Source organism: Hemitrygon akajei, chromosome 1 (assembly GCF_048418815.1).
Source record: "Hemitrygon akajei chromosome 1, sHemAka1.3, whole genome shotgun sequence".
Classification (NCBI taxonomy): Eukaryota; Metazoa; Chordata; class Chondrichthyes; order Myliobatiformes; family Dasyatidae; genus Hemitrygon; species Hemitrygon akajei.
The window spans coordinates 186939703-186967100 of record NC_133124.1 but is presented as its reverse complement, the minus strand read 5'-3'; the positions used below and the strand labels follow the sequence as shown (position 1 = coordinate 186967100).

The window sequence follows — 27398 nt, the reverse complement described above, 5'->3', positions numbered from 1 at the left end:
ATGTTTCAATCAGATCCCCTCTCAATTTCCTTAATTCCAGCATGTACAAGCCCAGTCTCTCTAACCTCTCTGCGTAAGACAGTCCAGACATCCCAGGAATTAACCTCGTGAATCTACGCTGCACTTCCTCAACAGCCAGGATGTCCTTCCTTAACCCTGGAGACCAAAACTGTACACAATACTCCAGGTGTGGTCTCACCAGGGCTCTGTACAAATGCAAGAGGATTTCCTTGCTCTTGTACTCAATTCCCTTTGTAATAAAGGCCAACATTCCATTAGCCTTCTTCTCTGCCTGCTGCACTTGCTCATTCACCTTCAGTGACTGATGAACAAGGACTCCTAGATCTCTTTGTATTTCTCCCTTACCTAACTCTACACCGTTCAGATAATAATCTGCCTTCCTGTTCTTACTCCCAAAGTGGATAACCTCACACTTATTCACATTAAACGTCATCTGCCAAGTATCTGCCCACTCACCCAGCCTATCCAAGTCACCCTGAATTCTCCTAACATCCTCATCACGTCACACTGCCACCCAGCTTAGTATCATCAGCAAATTTGCTGATGTTATTTTCAATGCCTTCATCCAAATCGTTGACGTAAATTGTAAACAGCTGTGGTCCCAATACTGAGCCCTGTGGCATCCCACTAGTCACCACCTGCCATTCCGAGAAACACCCATTCACCGCTACCCTTTGCTTTCTATCTGCCAACCAGTTTTCTATCCATGTCAATGTCTTCCCCCCGATGCCCTGAGCTTTGATTTTACCCACCAATCTCCTATGTGGGACCTTATCAAATGCCTTCTGAAAATCGAGGTACTCTACATCCACGGGATCTCCCCCGTCTAACTTCCTGGTTACATCCTCGAAAAACTCCAACAGATTAGTCAAGCATGATTTACCCTTGGTAAATCCATGCTGGCTCAGTCCAGTCCTATCACTGCTATCTAGATATGCCACTATTTCATCCTTAATAATGGACTCTAGCATCTTCCCCACCACTGATGTCAGGATGACAGGTCGATAGTTCTCTGTTTTCTCCCTCCCTCCTTTCTTAAAAAGTGGGATAACATTAGCCATTCTCCAATCCTCAGGAACTGATCCTGAATCTAAGGAACATTGGGAATGATTACCAATGCATCCGCAATTTCCAGGGCCACCTCCTTTAGTACCCTAGGATGCAGACCATCTGGACCTGGGGATTTGTCAGCCTTCAGTCCCATCAGTCTTCTTAACACCGTTTCCTTCCTAATGTCAATCTGTTTCATTTCCTGTTACCCTATGTCCTTGGCCCATCCATACATCTGGGAGATTGCTTGTGTCTTCCTTAGTGAAAACAGATCTAAAGTACTCATTAAATTCTTCTGCCATTTCTCTGTTTCCCATAACAATTTCACCTAATTCATTCTTCAAGGGCCCAACATTGTTCTTCACATACCTAAAAAAGCTTTTGCTATCTTCATTTATATTCCTAGTTAGCTTGCATTCGTACCTCTTGGGCAGAGGATTCCAGATTCATTAATCTCTGGGAAAAGCAGTTCCTGCTCACCCTTGTTCTAAATCTATTCCCCTGAATCTTGAGGCTATGTCTCCTTAATCTAGTCTTATCTACCACTTGCTCTTGCCCACATCACTAAAATATATGATCCTGGATCTGCCTCTACACTTACCAGAGGACGTACCAATAAACAACCCCTTCGGAGAACATACTGGACTCTGGTGATTGCATTACCTAATACCAGAGGGGAAAAATCTTTCCTATCTACATCTTATATATCCCTTCAATTCTAGTGAGCATACTGTATTCCCCAATCTCTCCTCATAGGCTAACCCTCTCATCTCCAGAATCATTTTTTGCACGTTACGGGAATGGAATGACACTGCAATGAAATCTTCCGCCACAAAGAACTCTTGGTAATTACCTCCTGTGTTCCAAACACCATTCATTGGGCAGAACAAGGATTTTAAAAATTCTTTGGCCAGTCTTTCAAGTCTCTGACCTCATTGTAAAGTGGAACAGCTTTTCCATATTAACTCTGTTAAAGTTTATATACCTTTCCCATCATCCACGTAATCTTTATTAGCACAGTCAAATTGGACTTCAGAGTCGGATGTGTTGTCACAGTAACCAGGAACTTTGCTTAGGTACAATGTACTTACCAGCTGCTAAGTGGTTAGCAGAAACACGAGGAAGTCTGCCGATGCTGCAAATCCATAAGGAACTCAGCAATATCAAGAGCCTACTTGGCCAGAAACGTTGACTGTTGACTCTTTTCCATAGACGACGCCTGACCTGTATTTTGTGTGTTGTAATTGTGATTGGAACTGATTTATTTTAACTGCACTTCATGTATTGTTAACCACATTGACTTTTGTCCTAAACTTGTCAGTCCAGCACATGGACATGCCCGTAGAGGAATGCTGCCGACTGGCACATCACCAGTTGCAGAGTACAGGCTGAGGGACAAACTTGAAGCTTGGTGCAGCCACCGCAAGAACTTGGTAGGGAAGAACCAGACTATAGTGTTTCTCCACGAAAGGATGGGAAGAGGTTGGGTTGGGTGAGGAAGTGTACCACCCTGGGGTAGGGGCACCAAAAACACCCATGAATTTTGCTGCACTATTCCATATGGCTGATTTATTATACCTCTCAACCCCATTCACTTTCCTTCTCCCCATAACCTTTTGACACTCTTACTTGCTCAAGAATCTTTCAACCAATCTTTAAATATACCCAATGACTTGGCCTCCACAGCCACCTGTAACAATAAATTCAACAGATTCACTCGCCTCTGGCTACAGAACATGAGTAGCAAGTCTTGTTGGTCTTAATTAAATATATATACCACTTAACACATTGATTATGAAAATAAGAATGAAAAGGTATTGCAAGGTATATTTTGATAAATAATGTTTTGAGTTTATTTTTAATTAAAAAAATGAATCTTTGACTTCCTCAGCAGATTAGTTAGTAGGGATCAGTAAAAACATCTTGCTGACCATCAACACCAGCATACCTCATGAATGTGTGCTTCGCTTAATGCTCTACTCTCTACACCCATGTTTATGTGGCAAAGCACAATGGAAATGCCACCTATATATTTACCGATGATGTCAGCAGAATCTCAGACCGAGACCTACAGGAATCGGATAACTGTTGAGTGGTGTCACAATAACCTTGCAGTGAACATCCAAGTAACTGATTATGGACTTCAGGAAGAAGTTGGGGGTATACACACCAGTCCTCATCAAGGGGTCAGCTGTGGAAAGTGAGCTGCTTCAAGTTCCTGTGTGTCAACTCCTGAGGATCAATCCTGGGCCCAATGCGTTGATATGATGAAGCCAGCATGCCAGTTCATTACAAGTTTCGAGATTTGGTTATCACCAAAGACTATCAACCTCTGCATGAAGAGCATCCTAACTGTTTGCATCACCACCTGGTATGAAACCTCCAGCACACAGGATCAAGAGGCTGCAGAGGGTTGTGGACCCATCCAGCTCTATCCCAGGCACATCTTCAAAAGGCAGTATACATCAGTATACACCCTCCAGGACATGTCCTCTTCTCATTACTACCTCTAGGTAGGAGATAAGGCTCATGAAGACACATACTCAATGTTTTCGGAATAGCTCTTTTCCCATCCAGCATCAGATTTCTAAAGTCTCACTAATCCTCCTTTGAACTACTGCATTTATTTATTCTTTTAGAGATGCAGCAAAGTAACAAGCAGAAGTACCCAGAGGAAACCCTACAGTCACAGGGGAAACATACAAACTCCTTACAGTGGAAGGAATTGAACACAGGGTGGCCAGCATTATGCTGCCATACTTCTGTTGAAAGATCACAAAACAAATTAACAAATTATATGAAAGACATATATATTTTTGCATTAACAGTGACAGAACTCTGTGCTCCCGTGCATGTAGTCATGGGCACCATATACACTAATTACGCTAGGACATTACTATCTGAATGTATGGCAGTCTCTGCTGTGTCCAGAAGCTGCCAGACGTGTGGAGACGGGACTCCTACAACAGTCCAGCATCAGGAAGCTCTGAAAACTGGTGCAGCCACAGTGAAGATGACTATGATGTCCATCGAAGGTGTGGCACAGAAGTGACTTTCTTTTTTATGGTTCATAGGGATGGTAGGGACAGTGTAGGGAATTAGAAGTCAGCAGCAGTAAATGAAATTAACCGGTTTTGGAGGTCACACTGAAGTCCTTTGTGGCCAAAGGCTGGGGCTCCCATGGTGCTGAGATCAGTAATCTCAAGGTCAGTGGTCTGCATGGGCAGGAGTCAAGAGGGACGGTGTCACCGGGGTTAGAGGTCTGTGAAAATCTGGAGACTGAGGACTGCAGGTCAAACCCATGATCAGCAACTCCTGGGATTGTTAGCTAGAGGTCAGTGAAGCTTTGAGCACAAAGCTGAAGGTTGAAGTCCAGCGGCTTGGCAAGCCCCTGACAGCTAGTCTGGAGGTCAGAGTCCCAATGTCTGCATCTGAGAATTGGAGGGCCCATGGCTGAGTCTGGGAATCAGAGGCAGCCTGTTCTAGTGCTGGAGGCATGTCTGTCTGCGGGTGGGAGAGGGTGTTTTGTTGTTTTACAGAACATTGTGGGCATGATATATTGGTGCAGAATATGTAAGAACACCTGAGCTGCCCCTTGGTCAGTATTGGCTATTAATACAAATGAGGCACCTCACTGTGTTTCAATATACATGTGATGACTATGAATGCTCTTTCAGAGAAAAGGCTGGCCAAATACCCTCCTCAGCTGTGCAAAAGGGGAGAGAGGGGTATAGGAATGTGCCCATAGTATTCTCAGTAAAGATTGACAAGACAAGGAATAAAAGGCACAAGACACTCCGTAAGTTTTAAAAATGAAGAACCTTTATACTGTAAACACTGACATCCTGACAGAAGGGTGGGGGTGGTCAAAGGTCCAGAAAGAAGGCATCTAAAGGAAGGGGGGGGGGGGGCAGTGGGATCCATTCCCACAGACCTCAATCTTAGGAAGAACTGGAACAGGGCGTGTCCCATGAATGATCCCACAGCGATCAGTAGTCTGTGCAAGGAATGGTGCGCTCCAGCAGGCCGGCACATTGCGATGGAGAGGGGAAAGGGCTGTACTTGCCCAGGTTTGCCAGAATACTAACAGGGGTGACGGGTAGGGGTTTGGGGAGAGAGCACGCCCTACTGAGGATATGGCTTAGACATGGATGGTTACACCAATACACACATCAATTGCTGCTCCTCAATTGTACATCCTGGATACAGTGCACAGGCCGACGCAGAAATCAAACAGCACACTTTGATAAAGTTGCAGGTTGAGACACTTTGTGTTTGTTAGGATAAGGAAAGCAAGGGTTCACACAGGTCACTACATCTGGTGGGAAGTGAATGGATTCTATCAGGGATTTCTTCTTTCAGTCACCAGCGCCTCATTTGTCCTTCTCTGTCAAAGCGTTATTCTGAAAAAGAAAAACAAGTCAAAGTGAAATTCAAGGTACATTTATTTTTAAAGTACGTACAGTATATGTCACCACATACAACCTTGCAGGCATACTCAGTAAATCCAAGCATCATAATAGAAACAATGATAGATTGCAACAGGGCAGACAAACTGATGTGCAAGACAACAAACTGTGCAAATACATACATACATAAATAGGCAAACAATGAGAACATGAGATGAAGTGAGTCCATAGGTTGTGGGAACAAGTGAAGTTGAATGAGGTTATCCCACTGGATCAAAGGTCTGAAGGTTAAGGGGCAGTAACTGTTCCTGAACCTGGCAGTGACAGATCTGAGGGTCCCGCACTTTCTTGCTGATGGGAGCAGTGAGAAGAGACCATGGCCTGGATCAGGAACATGAAGAGACCATGTTTCTCTACCAGGCTGTGATGCAACCAGTCAATATACTCTCCACCACACATCTACAGAAGTTTGTCAAAGCTGACCCTCTTCACCTTTGATTCCCCCAATGAGGACTGGTCCAGCAACCCCCAGTTTCCTCCTTCTAAAGTCGACAATCAGCTCCTTGGTCTTGCTGACATTGAGTAAGAGGTTGTTGTGGCACCACTCAGCCAAAGTTTCAATCTCCTTCTTATATGCTGATTTGTCACCAACTTTGAGCTGTCATAAGTGTAAAGCGAGTAGAGCAGGGCACTAAGCACACAGCCTTGTGGTGCACCTGTGCTGATGGAGAATGTGGAGGAGATGTTGTCATTGTGAATTGACTGGGGTCTACAAGTGAGGAAATCGAGGATCCAAATGCACAAGGAGATATTGAAGCCAAGGTCTTGAGTTTATTAATCAGTTTTGAGAAGACGAATCATGTAAATAAAAATAATACTGAGAACATGAGTTGTAGGGTCCTTAAAAGTGAGTCTGTAGGTTGTGGAATCAGGTCAGAGTTGTGATGAGTGAAGTTATTCACACTGGTTCAGAAGGTTGTAGGGCAATAACTGTTCCTGAACCTGGTGATGCGGGACCCAAGGCTTCTATACCTCCCGCCTGATGGTCGCAATGAGAAGAGAACATGGCTGAATGGTGGGGGCCATCCAGAGAAACAGGGAGTCTCACCTATTTAACCACAGGATGATCATTGTTTACTGCAACTGTAGACAGCTGAGCTTTACTTGGATAGCAAAGAACCCTCGAGAACCCCGAACACAAACCCTTCACCTCAAGGCATTCCCCTACACACCTACACAGAATCCGTGCCAGAGAGCAAATGCTGCAGAGGAACGCCACCTTTGATCAAAGAACACAGAATCCCAAAGGGGTCCTGGCATGGAGACACCAACATGGGATGGGCACAGGGAACACTGACTCTCTCCTACACAATCTGTCGATCTCATGGACAGACCCTGGATCTCCACCACACCTCAGCCCATCCATTCCTCAAACGAGGGAAAGCAAGTATTACTGGAAAACACTTCCCTCATTAGACAAAATTTTGTAAATTGAAGTTGAGTGAAATACATAATGGGATTCTGCCATGTCATGATTTTTTAAATTTAGAGACACGGCACAGTAACAGACCCTTCTGTGTCAACAACCCCAATTAAACCCACTTGCCCAATAAAGCTATTAAAGTGTACATCTTTGGAAGGTGGGAGGAAACTGAGAGCATCCAGAGGAAACCCATACAGTTACAGGGAGAAGGTACAAACTCCTTATAGAGAGTGGTGGGAATTAAATTCAGGTACCAGCATTAATCTGTAACAGAATTAACACTAAGCTACCGCACAAACCACCCCCCTCCCCCCCACCCTGGTTCGGTGTGTTATATCCGATTCTGGGTGCCACAGCTCAGGGCGTACTGGATTTTGGAGTCTAATTCTGGTGCGGTTCTGTGAGAAGTCTCTGTATGTCCTCCCCATGGAATGCAGATTCCTCCCACAGCAGGTAGGTTAATTGTTCACTGTAAATAGTCCAGTGATTAGGTTAGGGTTAATCGGGGCTGTGGTGTGGCCAGAAGGGCCTATTCCACACTGTATTGCTAAATTAATATCAGGTACTAGAGTAGCGCAGCAGTTAGCGTGATGTGATTACAGCTTCAATTCCGATGTCATCCATGAGAGTTTGGAAGTTTAACCCGTGCAATGTGTGGGTTTTCTCCGGATCATCCAGTTTCCTCCCAGAGTCCATACGTTCCCGTTAGTAGGTCGTTGTAAATTGTCCTGTCATTATTTTGGGGTTAAATTGGAGGTTGCTAGGCTGTGGAGCTTGAAGGGTCAGAAGGGCATTTTCCACGTTGTATGTCTAAGTTAAATAAATATGACACATCCCATGATGTATGATTCATTGTAGCAAAAAAAACATTAAATATTTGTTAATCAAATTATACCTAAGTCAACTGCATCTCAGGGTAAGGTCAGGCAAAGATCAGGGAAGTGTGGACATGCATTCAGTTGAAGTGCTTGAGGAGAGGTAGGGACAGTGGATGGGGAAGGTGATATGTGATATTTCCAGTAACTACTGAGGACTCTACCTTCTTGATGATGCGCTGAATCTCCTCCAGCATGGAGTTGAGATTCCTGGTGTTGTCCTGGAGACGCAGCTCGTAGAAGATCTTCAGTTTCTCGGCCGATTTGACCCGATCCTCCAGCTCAGACACCTGCTTCTGCATCTCCTCTATCTTGGAAGTCAAGGATTTGTTCACAGTGTCGTTCGAAGACACTTTCCCCATGGCTTCAGCTGCAAGAGAAGATAGACCAAACACCATCAGTCCTTGCCCAATACCACTAAGAATCCTCCCCACACCGGGCACTGTACCCCATCTCTTTACACTCTGAACAACACTCATACCCTGCCCTTCCAGTGCTGCTCTCTGCCCATATACCATATTCACCACACTGCCCGTGCTCCATTTTTTTTTTACCAGTGTTGGATTAGGGGGTAGAATGGTTATTTTTCTTGTAGGTTTTAACATCCCTGTGCTTGCTTGTTTTTTTTAAATATATAATCACCCATATACATATAATTGTTCAGCGAATTTTCCATCAATTCTAGCACAGCTGCTTCTGTATTTTAAGAAATTTCTTAGCTTTCTGTAGCAGATGTCATGCGACATGAATCTGGCTACTTTATAGGTTAATTGTTATCATTAGATTTTAAAAAAAATTCTAGTCTTAGTAAGAGGTGACCACATTTTATAGTCTAATTTTTCTTTGTTCTCTTGATACCTCTTCATCTTTGCTCTTGTAACATTTAATGATTGTAAGCAACAAGTTTTATGCCTCATTCTTCACTTCTGAAGAACCTTGCCATTTTAACAGTATTAGCATCCAACACCGACCAGGCCCTGGCTGCACTCTGATCCATCTTGTACAGTTTAGACAATACCCATGCAATGCTGGACACTGCCTGTAATCCACAACCCCCCCCCACCCCCTCCAATACCAGATCCACTCCCCTCACCAAGCCCTGCCCATCACCGTGCAGGACACTGATCATTACGTTAATCGCTATACTACGTGCTATCATTGCCTGCAAAACAGACACATAAAGTCACTGAACGGTGAGACAGGAGACCACTAACGGTTCAATTCAATTTTAAACCCCCTTCCTACAGCCCATGGTGTTCTGGAGTTCGGAGTCCTATGCTGGCACCGTTCTGTAGGAAGTCTCTGAGAGACCCATGGAATGTTAAGGGAGGTTTCCTTAAGTGCTCCAGTTTCCTCGCACAGTCCAAAGATGTACTGGGGAGGTTAACTAGTCATTGTCAATTGTCCTGTGATTAGGTTGGGGTTAATCGGGGTCTTGGGGTTGCTGGGCTGGGGCAGTATGGCGTGGAGAACTGGAAAGTCCTATTCTGTGCTGTATCACTAAATAAGTAAATATAGACCAACCCAACTCTCAACTCCTATCTGCCTGCATCAAACCCCCAGATCTTGATCACAATCACCCGTTTCCTATCCAACCATCATTCATAGATCCAGCCAAGAGGAATCACCCCACACCAGCCACGACTCTTACCCAGCTGGCTCTCCACGGTGCGCAGCTTTATTTCCATGTCGGCACGGTTTCTCTCATCCCGCTCCAGTTTCTGGATTAGGTTTCCAACATTGACCATGTTGCCACTGTGCTCCACAAGGCTGCCGTCTCCAGACCGTGTCCGGGGCTTGACTGCTGTGACGTTGGTGTTTGTTGGCAGAAGATGCTGGTTACCTGAGGGAGGACAGCAACAAAAACCCCATCTTGTCAGAAAGGTACTGGGAAGCAGGAGAGTAAAAGGGGGGGGGGGGGGGCAGAGGTGAGATGAAGCCAGTGGGGGAGTTGCACTGACATAAATCCAGCCAGAATTCCTAACCCAACTGACAAGAGTTGTAAAAGTGTGGAAAAAGTATGTCATAGTCATTTGACAGCCATGGATTTTCAATCGCACCCGCCATTCACACAATATTACTAGGATATTCCTCCAGATATTACCAAAGGATGCAAATTTTCAATGAACAAAGGCAATAGTACAGAAGATCACAGTAAATTTATTATAAAGTATTCAACCCCCTTGGAAATTTTCATGTTTTATTGTTTTACAACATTTGATCACAGTGGATTTAATTTGGGGTTTTTTTGGACACTGAACGAAAAAGACTCTTTCGTGTCAAAATGAAAACAGATCTCTACAAAGTGATCCAAATTAATTACAAACATAAAACACAAAATAAAGTTGAATAAGTATTCACGAGGAAATCTGCAGATGCTGGAAATTCAAGCAACACACACAAAATGCTGGTGGAATGCAGCAGGCCAGGTAGCGTCTATAGAGAGAAGCGCTGTCGACGTTTCGGGCCAAGACCCTTCGTCAGGACCAACTGAAAGGAAAGATACTAAGAGATTTGAAAGTAGGAGGGGGAGGGGGAAATGCAAAATGATAGGAGTAAACCTGAGAGCCGGAAAAGTTATTGGCAAAAGGGATACAGAGCTGGAGAAGGGAAAGGATCATGGGACGGGAGGCCCAGGGAGAAAGACAGGGGGAGGGGAGCACCAGAGGGAGATGGAGAACAGGCAGAGTGATGGTCAGAGGGGGGGAAAAAAGAGGGGTAGGGAGAAAAACTAAATATATCAGGGATGGGGTAAGAAGGGGAGGAGGGGCATTAACGGAAGTTAGAGAAGTCAATGCTCATGCCGTCAGGTTGGAGGCTACCCAGCCTGTATATAAGGTGTTGTTCCTCCAACCTGAGTGTGGCTTCACCTTGACAATGGAGGAGGCCATGGATAGACATATCAGAATGGGAATGGGACGTAGAATTAAAATGTGTGGCCACTGGGAGATCCTGCTTTCTCTGGCGGACAGAACGTAGGTGTTCAGCAAAACGGTCTCCCAGTCTGCGTCGGGTCTCACCAATATATAAAAGGCCACACCGGGAGCACCGGACGCAGTATACCAGATGAGAGAGCAGCTGCTGGGGACCTGTTGCTCTGGTAGGCAAGCTGAAGTCCAAGGCAGGAGCTGATATGTTTTATCACCAAGGTGGATTCTGCCATTTCTGAACCACAGGATCATATATCTCTGATGGACCCAGTAGGTGCGTCTGCCATGTTTGCTAATTTACAGGCAATGGTTTAACACTGTCATCTCATGATTGGAGATGATGCAATGGGTGCCAGTAGTAGTTTCCATTCTATGTCGACCCAAGGCAACACGGGAACAGCAATCAGATTTATTGACACTGATTCATGCCCTGAAATCTGTTATTTTGTGGCAGCAATACAGTGCAAAGCATGAAAAATTACTGAAAGTTACACAAATAAATAGTGCAAAAGATGAATAATGAAGTAACATTCATACACAAAATGGTGGAGGCACTCAGGTCAGGCGGCATCTATGGAAATCAATAAACAGTGAGCATTTCAGGCCAAGACCATGCTGAATGATATAGAGTCGTGGCCTGAAACACTGACTGTTTATTCCCCTCCATAGATGCTGACCGACCTGCTGAGATGCTCCAGTGTTTTGTGTGTGTGTTAATCAAGATTTCCAGTGTCTGCAACACCTCTTGCGCTGATGAGGTAACGTTTCATGGACCATTCAGTAATGAAGGAGTCAGTCAGCGCTACCCCCCCCCCCCCCACACACACATTCTGACTCACCCAACACCATGTCGTCTGTCACAAGACTTTTATCCTCCATTTTAACCAGATCCCCATCACAGCCATCTGTAAGGTTCCGATACAGGCACATGTTCTGGGAGCACACCTTCCCCAGCAACTGCTTTATCTGTAAAGCAAGGAAAGGCCACGTTGAGCCCGGGCTTCAGTGAACAAACTCCCTTTTACCGATTACTGTGGAGTCGCACAGCTTTAGTCATAATGACCATTAGACACAGAAGCAGAATTAAGCCATTTGGCCTGAGTCTGTTCTGTTATCCAATCATGGCAGGTCAACACCATCCTCCTGCCTCTTCCCAGCACCCTTTGAGGCCCTGACTAACCAAGAACCTATCAAACTCTGCTTAAATATACCCAATAAATTGGCCTCCACAAATTCACCACCGTCTGGATAAAAGATGACCCTTCTCATCTCTATTCTAAAGGGTTGTTCTTCTTTTCTGAGGCTGAGCCCTCTGGTCCTAGACTCACCCACTATAGGAAACATCCTCTCCACATCCACTCTATCCAGGTCTTTCAACATTCGATAGAATTCTATAAGATCCCCCAGAGCCATATGCTCCTCATACGTTAACTCTTTCATTCCTGAAACCATTCTTATGAACCTGCTCTGGACCCTCTTCAACACCATCACATCTTTTCTTAGATAAGGAGAACTACTCATAATTTTCCAAGTGTGGTCTGACCAATGCCCATGTTGGGGAAATATAACTGTTACATAATTCTCTCTCCTGCTCCATTGGGAATCTCTCAGACCTAATTGAAACCTATCAAATGGTGAAAGGCCTTGATAAGAGTTGATGTGGAGAGGTATTTCCCAAGGTGGGAGAGTCTAGGACCAGAGGACTTAGCCACAGAATAGTGGGGCACCCTTTTAGAACAGAGAAAGAAGAATTTCTTCAGGCAGAGAGCGGTGAATCTGTGCAATTCATTGGCACAGGCATCAGTGGAGGCCAAATCTTTAAGTAATACAAGACGAAGATGATAGATTCTTGATTAGTCAGGGCATGAACGGATACAGGGAAAAGGCAGGAGATTGAGGCTGAGTCATGATGAAATAGTGGAGCCACACTCGAAGGGCCAGATGGTCTAATTCTGCTTCTGTATCTTATGGTCTTGCGTATCAAATCAGAAACCTGTCACAGCTGTTTAAAAGGCTTTTGTGTCCTGGAGGCAAAGCTGCTGCAATCCAAGTGTAACAACATTACCCAAACCTAACCCAGGATCAAAACCCGTCTGGAATATCAAGAGCTCACAGCCTTGACCTGGCTAAATTTAAGCGTGTGTCGAATTCAGAGGCTCCATGCAGACATGGAACCACTCAGAGTTAAAGTTCAGTCTCAGGGGCTTGTTTTCCTGCTGTTGGTTTGCTGAATATTGTGGGCGTGTTGAAATGATGCTGGAATGTGTGGCAACACTTGTGGGCCGCCTCAGCATGCTTTTGGGTGTGTTGGCTGTGAACACATATGGCACATTGCTCGATGTACATCTGATAAACAAATGAACTGAATCAGGAGCGAGACGGTGAAGGGGCTGGGGCTACAGCCGGAGACAGGACTGAGTGTGAGAGATGGAGCCGAGTCCAGCTGGTTGAAGACGGGGTACCTGAGCTCTGGTTACGTGCAGCCCCAGGGTGCTGAGGATCAGCTCTAAATCCTTCTCCATCAGGTAGTTACACAGATTACGGTCGAAGTAAACAAAGGCGAGCAGCACATCCTTGCGCAACGACACCACCTGGGCGACTTCCTTTTCCTGCTACAGTTAACACAGAGAGAGAGAGAGAGAAAGAGGAAAAAACAGTTATTACTGTCCTAGTGAAAATGCCAGCACCTGTGCTACCGCCCCACCACCCGTGTGCTCTCACTGAAATTCAGTTCTGCTGCCCTGCATTCTCCGTCAGACTCAGAAATAGGCCATTCAGCCCACTGGACTTGGACATCCATTATTAATTTACACTGACCCTAACTGAGTAAAAGTTAGCGCAATCATTGATCACAGTTTGATTCCTGTCACTGTCTGTAAGAAGCTTTGAACGTTTTCCCCACGACCACACAAGTTTCCTCCCACAGCCCAAAGGCGCAAGGGTTAGGATTAGTGAGCTGTGGACATGCTATATTGGCACCAGAAGACTGATGACACCTGTAGGCTGCCCCCAGCACAATTCTCACTCATTTGATGCAAACAACGCATTTCACTGTATGTTTCCCTGTACGCATGACAAATAACATGAATCTTTACACTAACTTCAGTTCCGATTCTCCCCACATTCCCATCCCTTACTCACCCACACACTAAGGTTATGTCGTGTGTGTGAGAGACTGGTAGAATCTGGGAGTTGACAGGTTCTTGATTAGTTAGGGCGTCAAAGGATGCGGAGAATGGGGCTGAGAAGGAAAGTAAATCAGCCATGATTGAATAGCAGAGCAGATTTGCTGGGCTGTATGACCCAAATCTGCTCCTGTCTTATGGGAACATTGAGGGAGTACAATGACCTCTAACCTGCCATCATATGGGATGTGGGAGAATGTGCAAACTTCACAAACAGCACCAGGAGGATTAAACATCTTTGGCACTGTGAGGCAGCGTGTCTACAAGCGGTGCCACAAGACAGACCCTCACCCTCCAATGGTGCCACCTCCTGCGCAGAGTTGCCATACCGCTAACCAGCTGCTGCACAGGCTGTGTATGCCAGTACTAGTTCAAGATTACAGTTCAACTGTGCTGTCATTCAGATACCAGAACCTCCCAAGACACGTCCAGACCCTGGTCACTCCTTCACACCTCATCCAATACAGTCCCAAAACCAGTTCCCTAGCAGGCCCCTACTTCCTCAGTCATCTGTTTCTCAGCACACCACACTCTCCTTACCGTTTCTTTAGCAGATGCACTCTCAGCCTCTGTGGTTTTCTCATTTTGCTTCTTTTCACCAGCATTGGAGATACCTGCAGCAAGTAAAACTGGATATCGTCACAGAGTCCTGAGGTGCAGGGGAAGGGAGGAATGTGAACAGTTTAAAACAAGTAATTTATCCCATCAAACACTCCCAGGATAGGTACATCTTGGATTAGATAGTGAGAATTTCCTTTCCTTCTGTTCACTTGCCCAGAACAGAAAAAGCACAGGCTAGGTACACAGTACAGGACAACACAGGTTAGGGTACACAGTACAACACAGGCTAGAGTACACAGTACAGGTGAGCAGGAGAGGATGAGGAGGAGGTTGCGCTCGCAGTATTCTGCAAACTGCAGTTTTTTGGCTACCTCATACTTTTACATGTGCCTTTCTGGTATCGTTAAGGGGCAAGTTATAAACAGTATTGTCACTGCGAGCTAAAACGTTGCCCCAAGGTTTGGGGGTGTAAGTGGAAACAAACACCCACAGAACGAGCACACACATTATAAGCATGGCTCCATTGGGCTAGGAGGCTGTCCAGCAGAAACTAGCCTGTTGTATAGTGTTTAGAACATATAAAATAAGATCAGGAATTGGCCATCTGCACTGTCGAGCCTCTTCCGACATTCAATAAGATCATGGCTGATCTGGCCATGGACTCAGCTCCACCTACCTGCCTGCTTTCCCCCCTTAACCTTTAATTCTCCTGCTACACAAAACTCATTCTGTGTCTTAAATATATTTAGAACATAGAACAGTACAGGCCCTTTGGCCACAAAGTGCCAACCTTTTAAACTGCTCCAAGACCAATCTAGCTGATCCCTCCCACATCGACCTCGAGTTTTCTTTTTATCAATATTCCTATCTAAATATCTCTTAAATGTGCCTAGTGTACCTGCCTCTACCACCATCGACAACAGTGCAGCATGCAGTCACCACTCTCCACATAAACAAAAACCTACATCGGAAATCTCTCCCATACTTTCCTCCGATCACCTTAAAGTTATGCCCCCCTGTATTAGCCATTTCCAACCTGGGAAGAAGTCTATCCACTTTATCAATGCCTCAGCATCCGTATCAAGTCACCCCATTCCTCCTTAGCTTCAAAGGTAGCTTGCTTAATCTTTCCACACACTATAAGCTCTTTAATCCAGGCAGCATCCTGATCAATCTCCTCTGCACTCTTTCTAAAGCTTCCCCATCTTCAATGTGGTAGCATCCACTGCTTCCCTGGACAGAGAACTCAACAGATTCACGACTCTCTGGGAAAAGTAGTTTCTACTCATGAGCACTATCTATTCCCCTCTATCATTAAAATGTAGTTTTAATTTTACTTACCAGTGGAAACAACTTTCCTAGCTCTATCTTATCTCTGCCTTTCATAATTTTATACTATGGAATTATAAAGTTCTCATTCCCCTCATTCTTCTGAAGGACCAAGTTTGGGTCACGTTTCCTCACCGAAGTCCTCCTCGTTGTCTTCCAGGAAGAGAACATCATCCATCTGTAGGAGGTTGTCATCTTCAGCCTCAGTTTCCTTTCCTTTTGTCTCCTTGTCTTTAGTTTCTCCCTCTTCTGGCTGTGATCAGAAAGAGGAAGATATTTAACTACCACACAGTGAAATACAGCTGCAACAGTCAGATTCTAAACACATTACTGGTAAGACACTACTTGAAAATCTATTGAGATGGTATTAAAAATTTCCTTCTAACCAGAAGCAATCAAAGGGTCAATAAAATATGTTAATTTAAAGTAATGGGCAAAAAAAGATGAAAATTTAACACAGTGAGTTAAGATCCGTAATCAAAGTAAATTTATTATCAAAGTACAGATATGTCACCATATACGACCACAAAATTCATTTTGCAGGTACTTGCATGAAAATAAAGATATACAACTTATGAAAGCTCTATATAAACAAAGACTGACAAAGTGCAAAAAAAGACAAATTGTGCAAGTAAAAAAATAGTAAGAATGATTTGTAGAGCCCTTGAAAGTGCGTTCATAGGTTGTGGTGAAAGACGTATTCCACACTGGTTCAGGAGTCTAATGGTTGTAGTGTAATAACTGTTTCTGAACCAGGACCCAAGGCTGCTGCAACTCTTGCCCGATGAAAGCGAGAAGAATATGGCACGCATGGCGGGGATCTTGGATGATGGATGCTGCTTTCTTGTGGCAATGCACCAAGTAAATGTGCTCAGTGCTGGGGAGGGCTTTGCCGGTGATGGACTGGGCTGTGTCCGCCACTCTCTGTCAACTTTCCCATTCTTGAGCAATGGTGTTTCCACACCAGGGTATGATGCAACCAGTCAAGATACCCTCCACTATGTATCTATAGAAGTTTCTCAAGGGACTGGCTCATGGATATCTGTTTTCTTCTTCCTGTAGACCTCTTTGGTCTTGCTGACATGGAGTGAGATATTGTTGTTGTGGCACCACTCAGCCAGATTTTCAATCTCTCTCCGATATGCTGATTTAAAACCACCTTTGATTTTGGCCAACAGCAGTGCTGTTATCACCAAACTTGAACATGATATTGGAACTGTGCTTAGCCACACAGTCACAGGTATGAAAGAAACAAGGTTCAATAGCAACCAAATGAAAAAAAATTGGAATTCCAGTAAGATGGTGGCAAGCAAGTTCGCAGCAGCCACTCTGGGTCCAACCAAATTTGCAACTGCTGTCCCTTTTGTCTATTTTATGATAGCAAGACTCTGCTGGTTTTCAACATCAAATAAGCAGGTGTAACCCCAGCAACGACGAAGTTGCAGTTATGCAGACTATGTTGCCACCTACCACAGGAAGGCGCTGGGAGTTGGTGAGCAAAGATGGCGAGCAGTCTAATAAACGGAGTGAGTGACACTTTTCATGTGATCACAAGCCCCTGTCAGACATTGGTAATGTAGAATACAGCAAGTCTGGTTCATTAGTTCCTTGATGAGATCAATGGCAAGGAAGCTTGGTTGTAGCATGGACAAGGCCCTCAAGACACGGTGTTGCCTGTTGCAGCCGTCCAGGGGGGAGTTGCAGAAGTCGGTGTGGGTCTGAGCTGGTTGGGGGCTAGCCCCTCCCGTCGCTGGTGTGCTTGGTGGATTGCATTTACTTGCAGACCGCTGCGGGCTTGTTCTTGCTGACAATCGCCAGGTATGCCATGCAGGGATTTGCACTGCATTACGTTATGACTAGACGTACAGTCAGTGGCCTGATTGTTAGTTTAACTATCTAAACAGCCAATTACATGGCAGCAACTCAGGAGGTTCAGTTGTTTTTCAGACAGACATCAGAATGGGGAAGAAACGTGATCTAAGGGACTCTGACCGTGGAATGATTGTTGGTGCCAGACGGGGTTTGATATCTCAGTAACTGCTCGTCTCCTGGGTTTTTTCACATGCAACAGTCTCCCAGGTTTACAGAGAATGGTGCGAGAAACAACAAACATCCAGTGAGCAGCAGTTCTGTGGGTGAAAATGCCTTGTAAACGAGAAAGGCTGGAGAATGGCCAGACTGGTTCAAGCTGACAGGAAGGTCAAATAACCATGAGTTACAACGGTGTGCAGAAGAGCATCTCTGAATGCACACCTTGATCCTTGAAGCGGATGGGCAGAAGACCACGAACATACAGAAATACACTCAGTGGTCACTTCATTAGGTACCTACCTCCTGAGAGAAACAAAAAAATACATCCAGTGAGCAGCAGTTCTGCGGGCAAAAATACCTTGTTAATGAGAGAGGGTGGAGGTACCTCCTGTACCCAATAAAGGGGCTTCTGGGTGTATTTCCTATTGTAACATAATTTCCCCCCCCCAATGGACTGCACTGTAGTACTGCCACAAAGTGTATCAGTGACCATAAACCTGATGCATTGACCTCGCTCACTTTTCCACCGGATGTGTATTCCGTCTCCCATTGGATCCTTTTCCCAGCCACCTCACTTATTGATTATAACCAGACATCAACCAACTCCGAGTTCCACCCCTAAACACACAGCAAATCCACAGAATAGCAACTTTCACAGGATCAATGAAAAATCAGCCAGAGTGCAGGACAACAAACTGTGTAAATGCAAATATAAATAAATAGCAATAAATCATGAGAAGGAGTCCTTAAATAGAGATTCCCAAGACACATGGCTCATCCCCACCCTTCTTCAACAGACATACCTTAGTCAGTTCCCATTCCCAATTTTCATCCTCCTCCATTGCAGTGGGTTTGGCCAATGTATCGCTAGTCTCCTTCACCTCCTCCACATCCTTCATCTCCACCAAGTCATCCGTCTCTTCCCCTTCGGTCTTCGGTTCTTTCGCCTTGTCCTCCTGATCCTTGGATTCCTGCTCCTGACTGGCAGGAGCTGCCTTTGGTTTCTCAGGCACCTCCTCAGGTTTCTTCTCCGGGTACGCCAGCAGGGTCTTGTAGATGGTGTAACCGAAGTCCCTCTGTAGCATCTCGCTGAAGAGCTCTGCAAGCCACAACACCTGACAGCAAAACAGAATCTGCTCACAAAAAGCATCATGGCGGTGGGTAATGTTTATTCACTGAGGCACAGTGCTGAATAGGCCCTTCCAGCTCTTTGGAACATGCCACTCAGCAACCGATTTAACCCCAACCTAGTCACAGGACAATTTACAATGACCAATTAACCTATCGACCAGCAACACTGGACTGTGGGAGGAAACCAGGGCACCCAGATGAAACCCACACGGTCACAGGGAGAATGTACAGGAATTGAACCTGGGTTGCTGGTACTGCAACGTGTTGTGCTAACCACTATGCCTAAGGTTTAGAGAATTAGAGTGGTACAGTAGTGTATCAGCATGCAGCTCAGGGCATTCCGGAGTTCAGAATGCCGTACAGCGCTGGCGAGTGGGGTTCAATTCCCACCATTGTCTGTAAAGAGTGCGTATGTTCTCCTAATGACCGCATTCCAAAGACACACAGGTTAGGGCTAGTAATTTGTGGGCATGGTATGTGGTGCTGGAAGGATGGCATCACTTGTGGGCTGGCCCCAGCACAGCCCCAGACCACATTGGTCATTGGTGTAAATGATGTATTTCACTGCAAGTTTCAATACATGTGTGACAAACAATGCGGCACATTTGTAAGCGAGTGGAGGAAAGTGTAGGTGTCAGATGTAGTTTTCTTTTTGTTTTTAAAGAGTGTGGTGAGTGTATGGAATGCACCGCTGGGGGGTAGCGGTAGAGGCAGATACATTAGGGAATAGATAGGCACATGGATGACGGAAAACGGAGGCCTATGTAGGTGGGAAGGGTTAGATTGATCTTAGAACAAGTTAAAAGTACTTCTGCGCCATGAACTTGTTCCAGGGCAGCTGACGCTCAGCCTAAATTCCAGTATGACTTAGCTAAACAAAAATGCTGTTATATTCCAGACTGGACAGCAATCTACCAACAAGTACCTCAAATGAATGGCCCTTGGAGTCAATGCGATAGCTCCTCAGATTACTCAAGGACAGCACAGCACAGCCGAAGTTGCCCCCCATGGCGGCGGTATTGGGGCGGACAATCACAGAAGGCTCGGCTGGGAGGGGGCAGCGAGGTTCTTCCTTCGGCGCAGCTGCGGAATCTTCGGGCTGCTTTGCCTCCCCTTCCTGCATGGAATACAACAGCCACGAGTTAACATAAGGCAGAGTTAAGATGAATTCACGATATGAGTAAGTTAAAGGCAACCAAGGATAGACAGACATGCCAAGTTGAGCTTCCCATCAGATTAACCACAATCTTACTGGTGGAACAAGGCCATCACATAGGGGAATAGTATACTCTCGGTCTAGTTTTATTTGAATATATTTCAGTCATACTTAATTAACAATTTACAGAAACCCTGGCACGCAAAGAGCATTTTCCTGCAGGCAATCATAGAACAAATACAATAGAACTAATGAAAGCCTAGACACAAAGACTGGCACCACTTGTGGGCTGCCCCCAGCACACCCCCAGACCACATTGGTCGTTGGTGTGACAATGTGACAAATACAAAAAAAAGTTTTTTAAAAACTGATAAATAAATAAACAAACAAAACTGAGAACCTGAGCAGTAGAGTCCTTGAAAGTGAGTCCATAGTTTGTGGAATCAGTTCAGCGTCGAGTGAAACTATCCGTGCCAGTTCAGGAACCTGATGGTTAAAGGGTAGTAACTGTTCCTGAACTAGTCATGTGGGACCCAAGGCTCCTGTACCTCCTGGCTAATGGCAGCAACAAAAAAGGAGCATGGCCTGGGTGGAAGGGGCTCTTGATCAGAATTGCTTTCTTCTGGCTCGTTAAAAGAACTCTGGGAAAAGTTTTAAAACAGTCCTCCCAGAAGATGATAAACCATTGCCTTCCAACAGCAAAAAATGAGTATTGCAACTGGAGAGATCTCAGCATGGTTGGTAGCTACAAAGGGAGGGAGGGAAGGAGGGATGATAACGAGGTGAGAAATTACAGACAAGTAGGGGAAGTTACATTGAGAAGAGACGTCAGTACAAGCTAGGGGCATCCAACCAAGATCAGCTATTGGCAGTGAAGGGAGAGAACGAGGGTGTGAGAGTGAAGAGGTAGGGAAATGGGGAGGAATGACAGGTTAAAAATGAGTAGGGATGTTACATGGGAATAGACGTCAGTATAAGCCAGAGGAACCCAGCCAAGAATAGACTGTTTTAGTGGTGGCACTGGTGATGGGGGGGTCCTTGATGAATCATTGTGTTTCACGATACAGTAAGCGCTGACAGTGGAGTCCATGAGTCAGTCCTCTCCACAGAATAATTAACCCCATCACTGACCGCCACATTAACCAAACTATCAAGCAGGACCCTGCAACAGACCAACGTCTGCCTCCACACCACCCAGTGCCCAGAGTACCCAACACTACCAGTGGTCTGTGCCCACCGCGGCTTTGCCTCAGGTTGCAATCTGGAAAAAAATCCAGCCGTTTTCAGTTCTTAGAAAAACATGTACAAATGCAGCTTTACTTTTCTGGAGAGATTGCTAGTTACCACCACTCACCATCCTATGTTACCCCGTCAACTCACTGATGTACTCTAATATGAATCTACCAACATACAGGGCAGAAGTCTGTGTACAACATCCCCATTTTGAAAACTGCATCCAGAGTAAAATGTCAAACATTGGAACACAACTAGGAATGGTTTTTAAAGTAACGGAAGAGAACTTTCAAAGTAGGCCATCGGGACACTTAATCAATTATGATCAGTTCATGGCCCAAAAACAGTGCAGCACAGAACATTGGACCCATTGGACTGCCACCAGATCTTCAGAAGGGCTATATGGCTAATGCCTCTCCCCGATCATCAATACCACCAGAACTTTCTCAAGTAGAATCTTTCACGACTCAGTATCTCATTCCTTCAAGAATGAGGGGGGAAATCTCACTGAAACCTACTGAATATTGAAAGGCCTAGATAGTGTGGACAGGGAGAGGATGCTTCCTATAGTGGGAAAGTCTCGGACCAGAGGGCACAGACTCAGAATATAAACGCACTATAAGGATGCCCTCTTGGAAAGTAGATGAGGAGGAATTTCTTTATCGAGAGGGTGGTGAATCTGGAATTCATTGCCACAGATAGTTGAGGCCAAATAATTGGGCTTACTTAAAGTGGAGGTTGATAGGTTCTTGATTTGTAAGGACATCAAATATTACGGGGAGAAGGCAGGAGAAATGGTTTAGAAGGATTTTTTTAAAAATCACCCATGATTGAAAATATCAATGGGAGAGCAGAATGGCCTAATTCTACACTGCTATTTGATCAACTTCCAACATGTTCAGGCCTCACCCTCTCAAAACTGAGCCATTTGTCAGATATTACCTCGGCTCAGTCATCCTGCAAAAATTAACACAAACATCTGTATTGAACTCCCCGGGTACCATATCATTCCATGAACCTCACAGTATCAAATTCCTCACTAAATGCTGAAGGAACACAGCCGGTCAGGCAGCACCTATGGAGGGATAATAAGCAGTCGACACATCAGGCCAAGACCGTTCATCGTGTCTGATGAAAACAAAGAGTCCTGGTCTGAAACATAAAAGTATTTATTTCCCTCTATAAATGCTCCCTGACCTGCCAAGTTCCTCCAGTATTTTGCTCAGGAATTTCAGCATCCACAGAATTTCAGTGTTCAAATTCATCAGTGTGCTGTGTTGTCTCACCTGCTTCTGCTCCTCATCAGGGCTCTTCTCTGGAGTACTGACCGTTTCCACCTCCTTCACCGTAGACTCATCCTTCTCTATCTCCTCTTTCGCAGCCTCTTCTTCCAGCTGTTTCTCCAGCCGACTCACAAGCTGAGCCTTTGTGCCTTTCCAGTTCAGATTCCTTGCTTTCAGCTCCCTGCGGAAGTCTTCCACCTAAAAAGATAGTAGAACCTGTCACACCACGGACTAATAACAGCCATTGGTCAGGCTGCACTTGAGAGTACTGTGAGCAGTTTCAGCCCTTTATCTAAGAAAGAATGTGCTGGCTTTGAACAGTATCCCAGAGGTTCACAAGAGGGTATTTGATGGACCTGGGCTTGGAGTTTTCTAAGAATGAAACTAATGGAATATTGAAAGGAGAGGATGTTTCCTAAAGTGGGTGAGTGTAAAACGAGAGGGTAAAAACTCAGAAGAGATCCCCTTAGAACAGAGATGAGGAGGGATATCTTTAGCCAGAAGATAGTGAATCATGGAATTCACTGCCACAGATGGCTGTGGAGGCCAAGTCACTGGGTATATTTAACACAAATTGGTTGGTTCTTGATTAGTAAGAGCGTCAAAGGTTACGGTAAGAAGGCAGGAGAATGGGGTTGAGAAGGGTAATAAATCAGCCACAGTAGAATGCTAGAGCAGGTCGACAGTCTGATCCCACGTTTTATAGTCTAACAGTGATTAGATAGATAGATAAGGTAAAGTCTCTTGTCTTTTTGTATAAAAAGACCTCGTCCCACAATAGACAGCTTTGACATGTTCAATCATACAGTCTCAAACTTTCTACAGCAGTGCATCTCTATACATTGAGCTTCCCAAAAATGAAGGCAAAACAGATATACTTTTTACCAAGAGCACGCCAATTTCTTGTTCATTTATTTTTCACACGTACATTGAAACATATAGTGAAATATGTAATTTGTGTTAACGATGTGATTGGAGCAGCCCAAAAGTGCTGCCACAGGCCGTGTGCCCACATTGCTCACATAAAAAAAACACAGAACAAGTGACAAAATAGTAAGAGTTTTGTTCCTCTCTCCCACCCACCCACGCACATGGTACTCCAACTCCAGAACAGCCCGGCCTCTGCCTCCAGCAGTCTTGAAGATTCAGACTTCCCCAGTAGACCCAGACTCACCAGCAGCATGAAGCTGGTCTGAAACACAATCTATTGTTTCACTAACTTCAGATATTCATCCATTTTGCAGCAAATGCTGTGTTTCCAAAGATCACCAGAATGTCACAGAACCTTGCAGCTGCCATTCAGCTGACTATGCTTGAGCTGTTCAACTAACCCTGAGAGTTTCTATAATAATGGATCAGGTCAGGCCTGAGTGATTCAAAGTGGAGTTGGGTTTCAAAGGAGGAAGTGTGCACTGAACCAGGGATTCTGAATTACAAATGAACACCAGCTAGAATGGAGCAGATTAATGTTGAAAAGGTGATGCCCCAAGAAGGCTGCATCCACCATTGAAGACCCTTATCAAGTGGGACATGCCTTTTCATTGCTACCATAAGGGAGAAGGTACAGGAGCTTGAAGACACACACTGAATGTTTTAGGAACAGCTTCTTCCCCTTTCTGAAAGCTCAATTTTGGCCTTGTTTTTACATATTATATATTCATTGTAATTTATAGCATACTTCATCAATTAGATGAAACAACGCATCTGTGATAATAAACTAAACGGATTCTAATGGGGCAACGACTATGTTCCACATCCACAGTACGCTGGCTTCTCCACAGGTACAAAAGTGGCTCTTACCTTCATTGTCTTCAGATCCAGGTTGCTCCACTGAGTTGGGGTGGGGAGAGCTTCTTCCCCTTGCTCTTCCATCTTCTCTTCAGTCTGTGAGGACAAATAAGATCACATTAGACCAAGCAGCCTGGCAGTACTGGCTGAGCCCTGCTTGCTATCCAGGTTCCACGGGCAGCCTGCATCATGCCACTGACAGCACTCGGAAGGAAACTGTCTGGAACACTCAGTCAGCGAAGCATCCTGAGCATACATCGCCTCCCAGATGAGGGGAGGCGCATGTAGGCGAGAGGCATGAAAGGGGAAGGTTAGGAAACGTGGACTTCGTACGGCAACCCATGAGCAGCAGTATTGAAGCTGCACACCATATCCAACAATCAGACTGTCTTCTGGACCTCTCGTCCCCCATTTGTAATCAGTTTCAATTAAATTTACAGCACAGACCATAAGATTCACTGTGTCCATGCCAGGTAAAAAAGCTACCCAGGTTAACTCCATTCCCAGCTAGTAGGTTCTAGCCCTTCAAATGCTGACCCAGAACCTTTTTAAACATGAGGAGGGTTTCTGCCTCCACCACCTTTTCAGGCAGTGAGTTCCAGACCCCCACTATCCATCGAGTAAAATTATTTTCAACTCCTCTCCTAACCACCCAACTTTTACTTTAATCTTCTTCAGCATGGTTCCTTAGATCTGCACCCCACTCACTACTAAATGAATTCTCGTTAGAAAATGGGTCCTGCCCTATTGTTCTTTTATTTTAGACACACAGTAAATCTGTCAGCCTCCAAGTAAAACCCTGGTACAAGTAGAATTCTCCAGCCCTGATAAATGCCCTTTAATGCTTTGCTCACAAAGCTTTCTATAAAATGGTGACCAGAACTCTACCCAATATCCCAGCTGTTGCTTGAGTTTTATGTAATTTTGACATAATCTTGTTTCTCATATTCTATGCCTCGGCAGATAAATTGTGTGGTTTTAACAATGCTGCTTACTTGGCCTGCCTTCAGGGTCCATCTGTTCTTCTACACGTCTCAGTATTCTGCCACTGATTGTGCATTTTCATGCTATAACCGTTTACTGTAAATTTCCAGGTACAGCTTCATATCCCATACCACCCCAAATTCATTTCGTTTCATGGGCAGTCTCAATGAAGACTCTCAAAAAATATTCTCATCACAGCGGAGATAACCCACCAGGAATGCTATACTGCTCTTCAGATACCTAACGGCAGCACTAATTACTCCCAATTCAGCTAAAGCTGGGCAAGAGACAGAGTAAAGGACCCTCGCAATGTTCTATCAAACATGCCCAGGGTAGGTACTGCATAAAAGCTGCAAAACAAAGCTCTCCTGCATGGTCAGAGTCCCTGCTTAGAAACACACAGGCAGAGTAAGGCTCCACAGTCACAGCAAATAGAAACAGGAATAAGTCTCTTAAACCAACTGCACCATCAAGATCCTGGCCGATCCATTTCCTTTTCCACTCTAGGCCCATAAATCTCAATTCCCTTACCAATTAAAAATCTACTTCAATTCCAAATTTGAGTCCAGAGGTATTGTCTTGACCCAAAACATTGACTGTCTAGATGCTGCCTGACCTGCTGAGTTCAAGTATTTTATGTGTTGTGCTCAATTTGAATATACTTGGGACTGAGCCACCAGTTTTTCCAGGACAAGGAAAGAGAAAAGCATCCCTATCTTTTGGCCCTTCTGCCATCTTTCTTCTTTTAATACTCCACTTAACGCTGTTATATGGCTATTGAATGTTTCCCTAGTACCATAAGACTGATAGTACTGTAAGATGGACTCTTGACCTCACCATCTACCTCAGTGTGACCTTGCATCACACTTCCTCTGCACATTATTTTGCACTATGTTACTGTTTTACCTTGTACTACCTCAAGGTAGTGAAATGAATTGATTTTACAGACTGTATGCAAGGCAAGTTTTGTTTTTCATCTCACTGTACCTTGGTACATGTGACAATAGTAAACAAATTTAACAATTTACCCCCTCTCTATTGTTCTGAATACTCCCAGATCAGTTACAAGATGGCCAGGCACAGAGAAAAGGTCCCTCAGACCTGTAACATCAACCAGCCTCAGGACACAGGTTAGATATTCCTACCTCACTGTCCCATCAAACACTTAAGGCAACAGGTGAACACTGTTTACACTATTCTTCCTGTTGAGCACTCCCAGAGCGAGAAGAACACAGATCGATAGACCAGCTGCATTACAGTGAGATACAGCAGCCACTGGTCTAATCGCTGCACTGGCTTGCTGATGCTTCCAACACAGGGAGGTTGCCAACTTTCCTTCCCCCCCCCCCCCCCCCCCAGACCAATCAGGTGCTGATTTCTCCATTGATCCCCTCAAGCCCCGACTGATCTGGAATGGAACAAACTGCCTGGTGTGGAAGCAGGAACACAGACCAAAACAAAGGAGGACATTTCAGTAAAACTGTTCATTAACCCATTGGACTCATAAGAGTCACGACAAGGCCGTGCTTTCAGCCAGCAGCAGCGAGACTGTAGGTGATAACTCCGTATGTTTCAAGGAGGAGGCCACAAGCATCAAACGTCAACAGTTTCTGAGGTAAGAAGACAGATGTCAATAGGACTTTTCAGGGCTGTGCTGAGCATTTCTATGAAATGTTGCACCAAAACTACACTACCCTAGTAAGTCTCTTTCAGTATTGGATTTAATGCGGAGCAGCAGCTAGTTCTAACTGAGCCTGAACCTGGTAGACAGCCTGAGGTAAATGCAATGGCCGACTCAACACTGTATATTCTTGGGGTGGAGCTTCGATAGGTAGAAACCTACCACTGCTTTGGATAATTCTAGGTACAATGCCTGTGCTGTGTTACTTACAACAATGGTGCGGAGTGTTGGCAGAAGCAAGCTACTACTGCGTGGCACTGGATAAGGC

The 27398-nt window shown here is 45.0% G+C and overlaps 1 protein-coding gene across 3 annotated transcripts in view; it reads right to left on the bottom strand.

Annotated features, from left to right (window-relative positions):
- Positions 1 to 4871: 4871 nt before the first annotated feature.
- Positions 4872 to 27398, bottom strand: part of LOC140733257 (cell division cycle and apoptosis regulator protein 1-like) — a 55602-nt gene continuing 33075 nt past the window's right edge. For 2 of the 3 annotated variants that reach the window (XM_073056390.1, XM_073056372.1), the window contains 11 exons: positions 24478 to 24561; positions 22681 to 22875; positions 19931 to 20122; positions 18678 to 18989; positions 15979 to 16096; positions 14494 to 14567; positions 13231 to 13380; positions 11608 to 11734; positions 9490 to 9681; positions 8003 to 8208; positions 4872 to 5474 (listed from right to left, as the gene is read on the bottom strand). In XM_073056390.1, the coding sequence (XP_072912491.1) occupies positions 5445 to 5474; positions 8003 to 8208; positions 9490 to 9681; positions 11608 to 11734; positions 13231 to 13380; positions 14494 to 14567; positions 15979 to 16096; positions 18678 to 18989; positions 19931 to 20122; positions 22681 to 22875; positions 24478 to 24561 (1680 nt within the window). In that variant the 3' untranslated portion in view covers positions 4872 to 5444. The remainder of the gene's footprint in view (positions 5475 to 8002; positions 8209 to 9489; positions 9682 to 11607; positions 11735 to 13230; positions 13381 to 14493; positions 14568 to 15978; positions 16097 to 18677; positions 18990 to 19930; positions 20123 to 22680; positions 22876 to 24477; positions 24562 to 27398) is intronic. The other variant, XM_073056382.1, reaches the window with a different exon arrangement.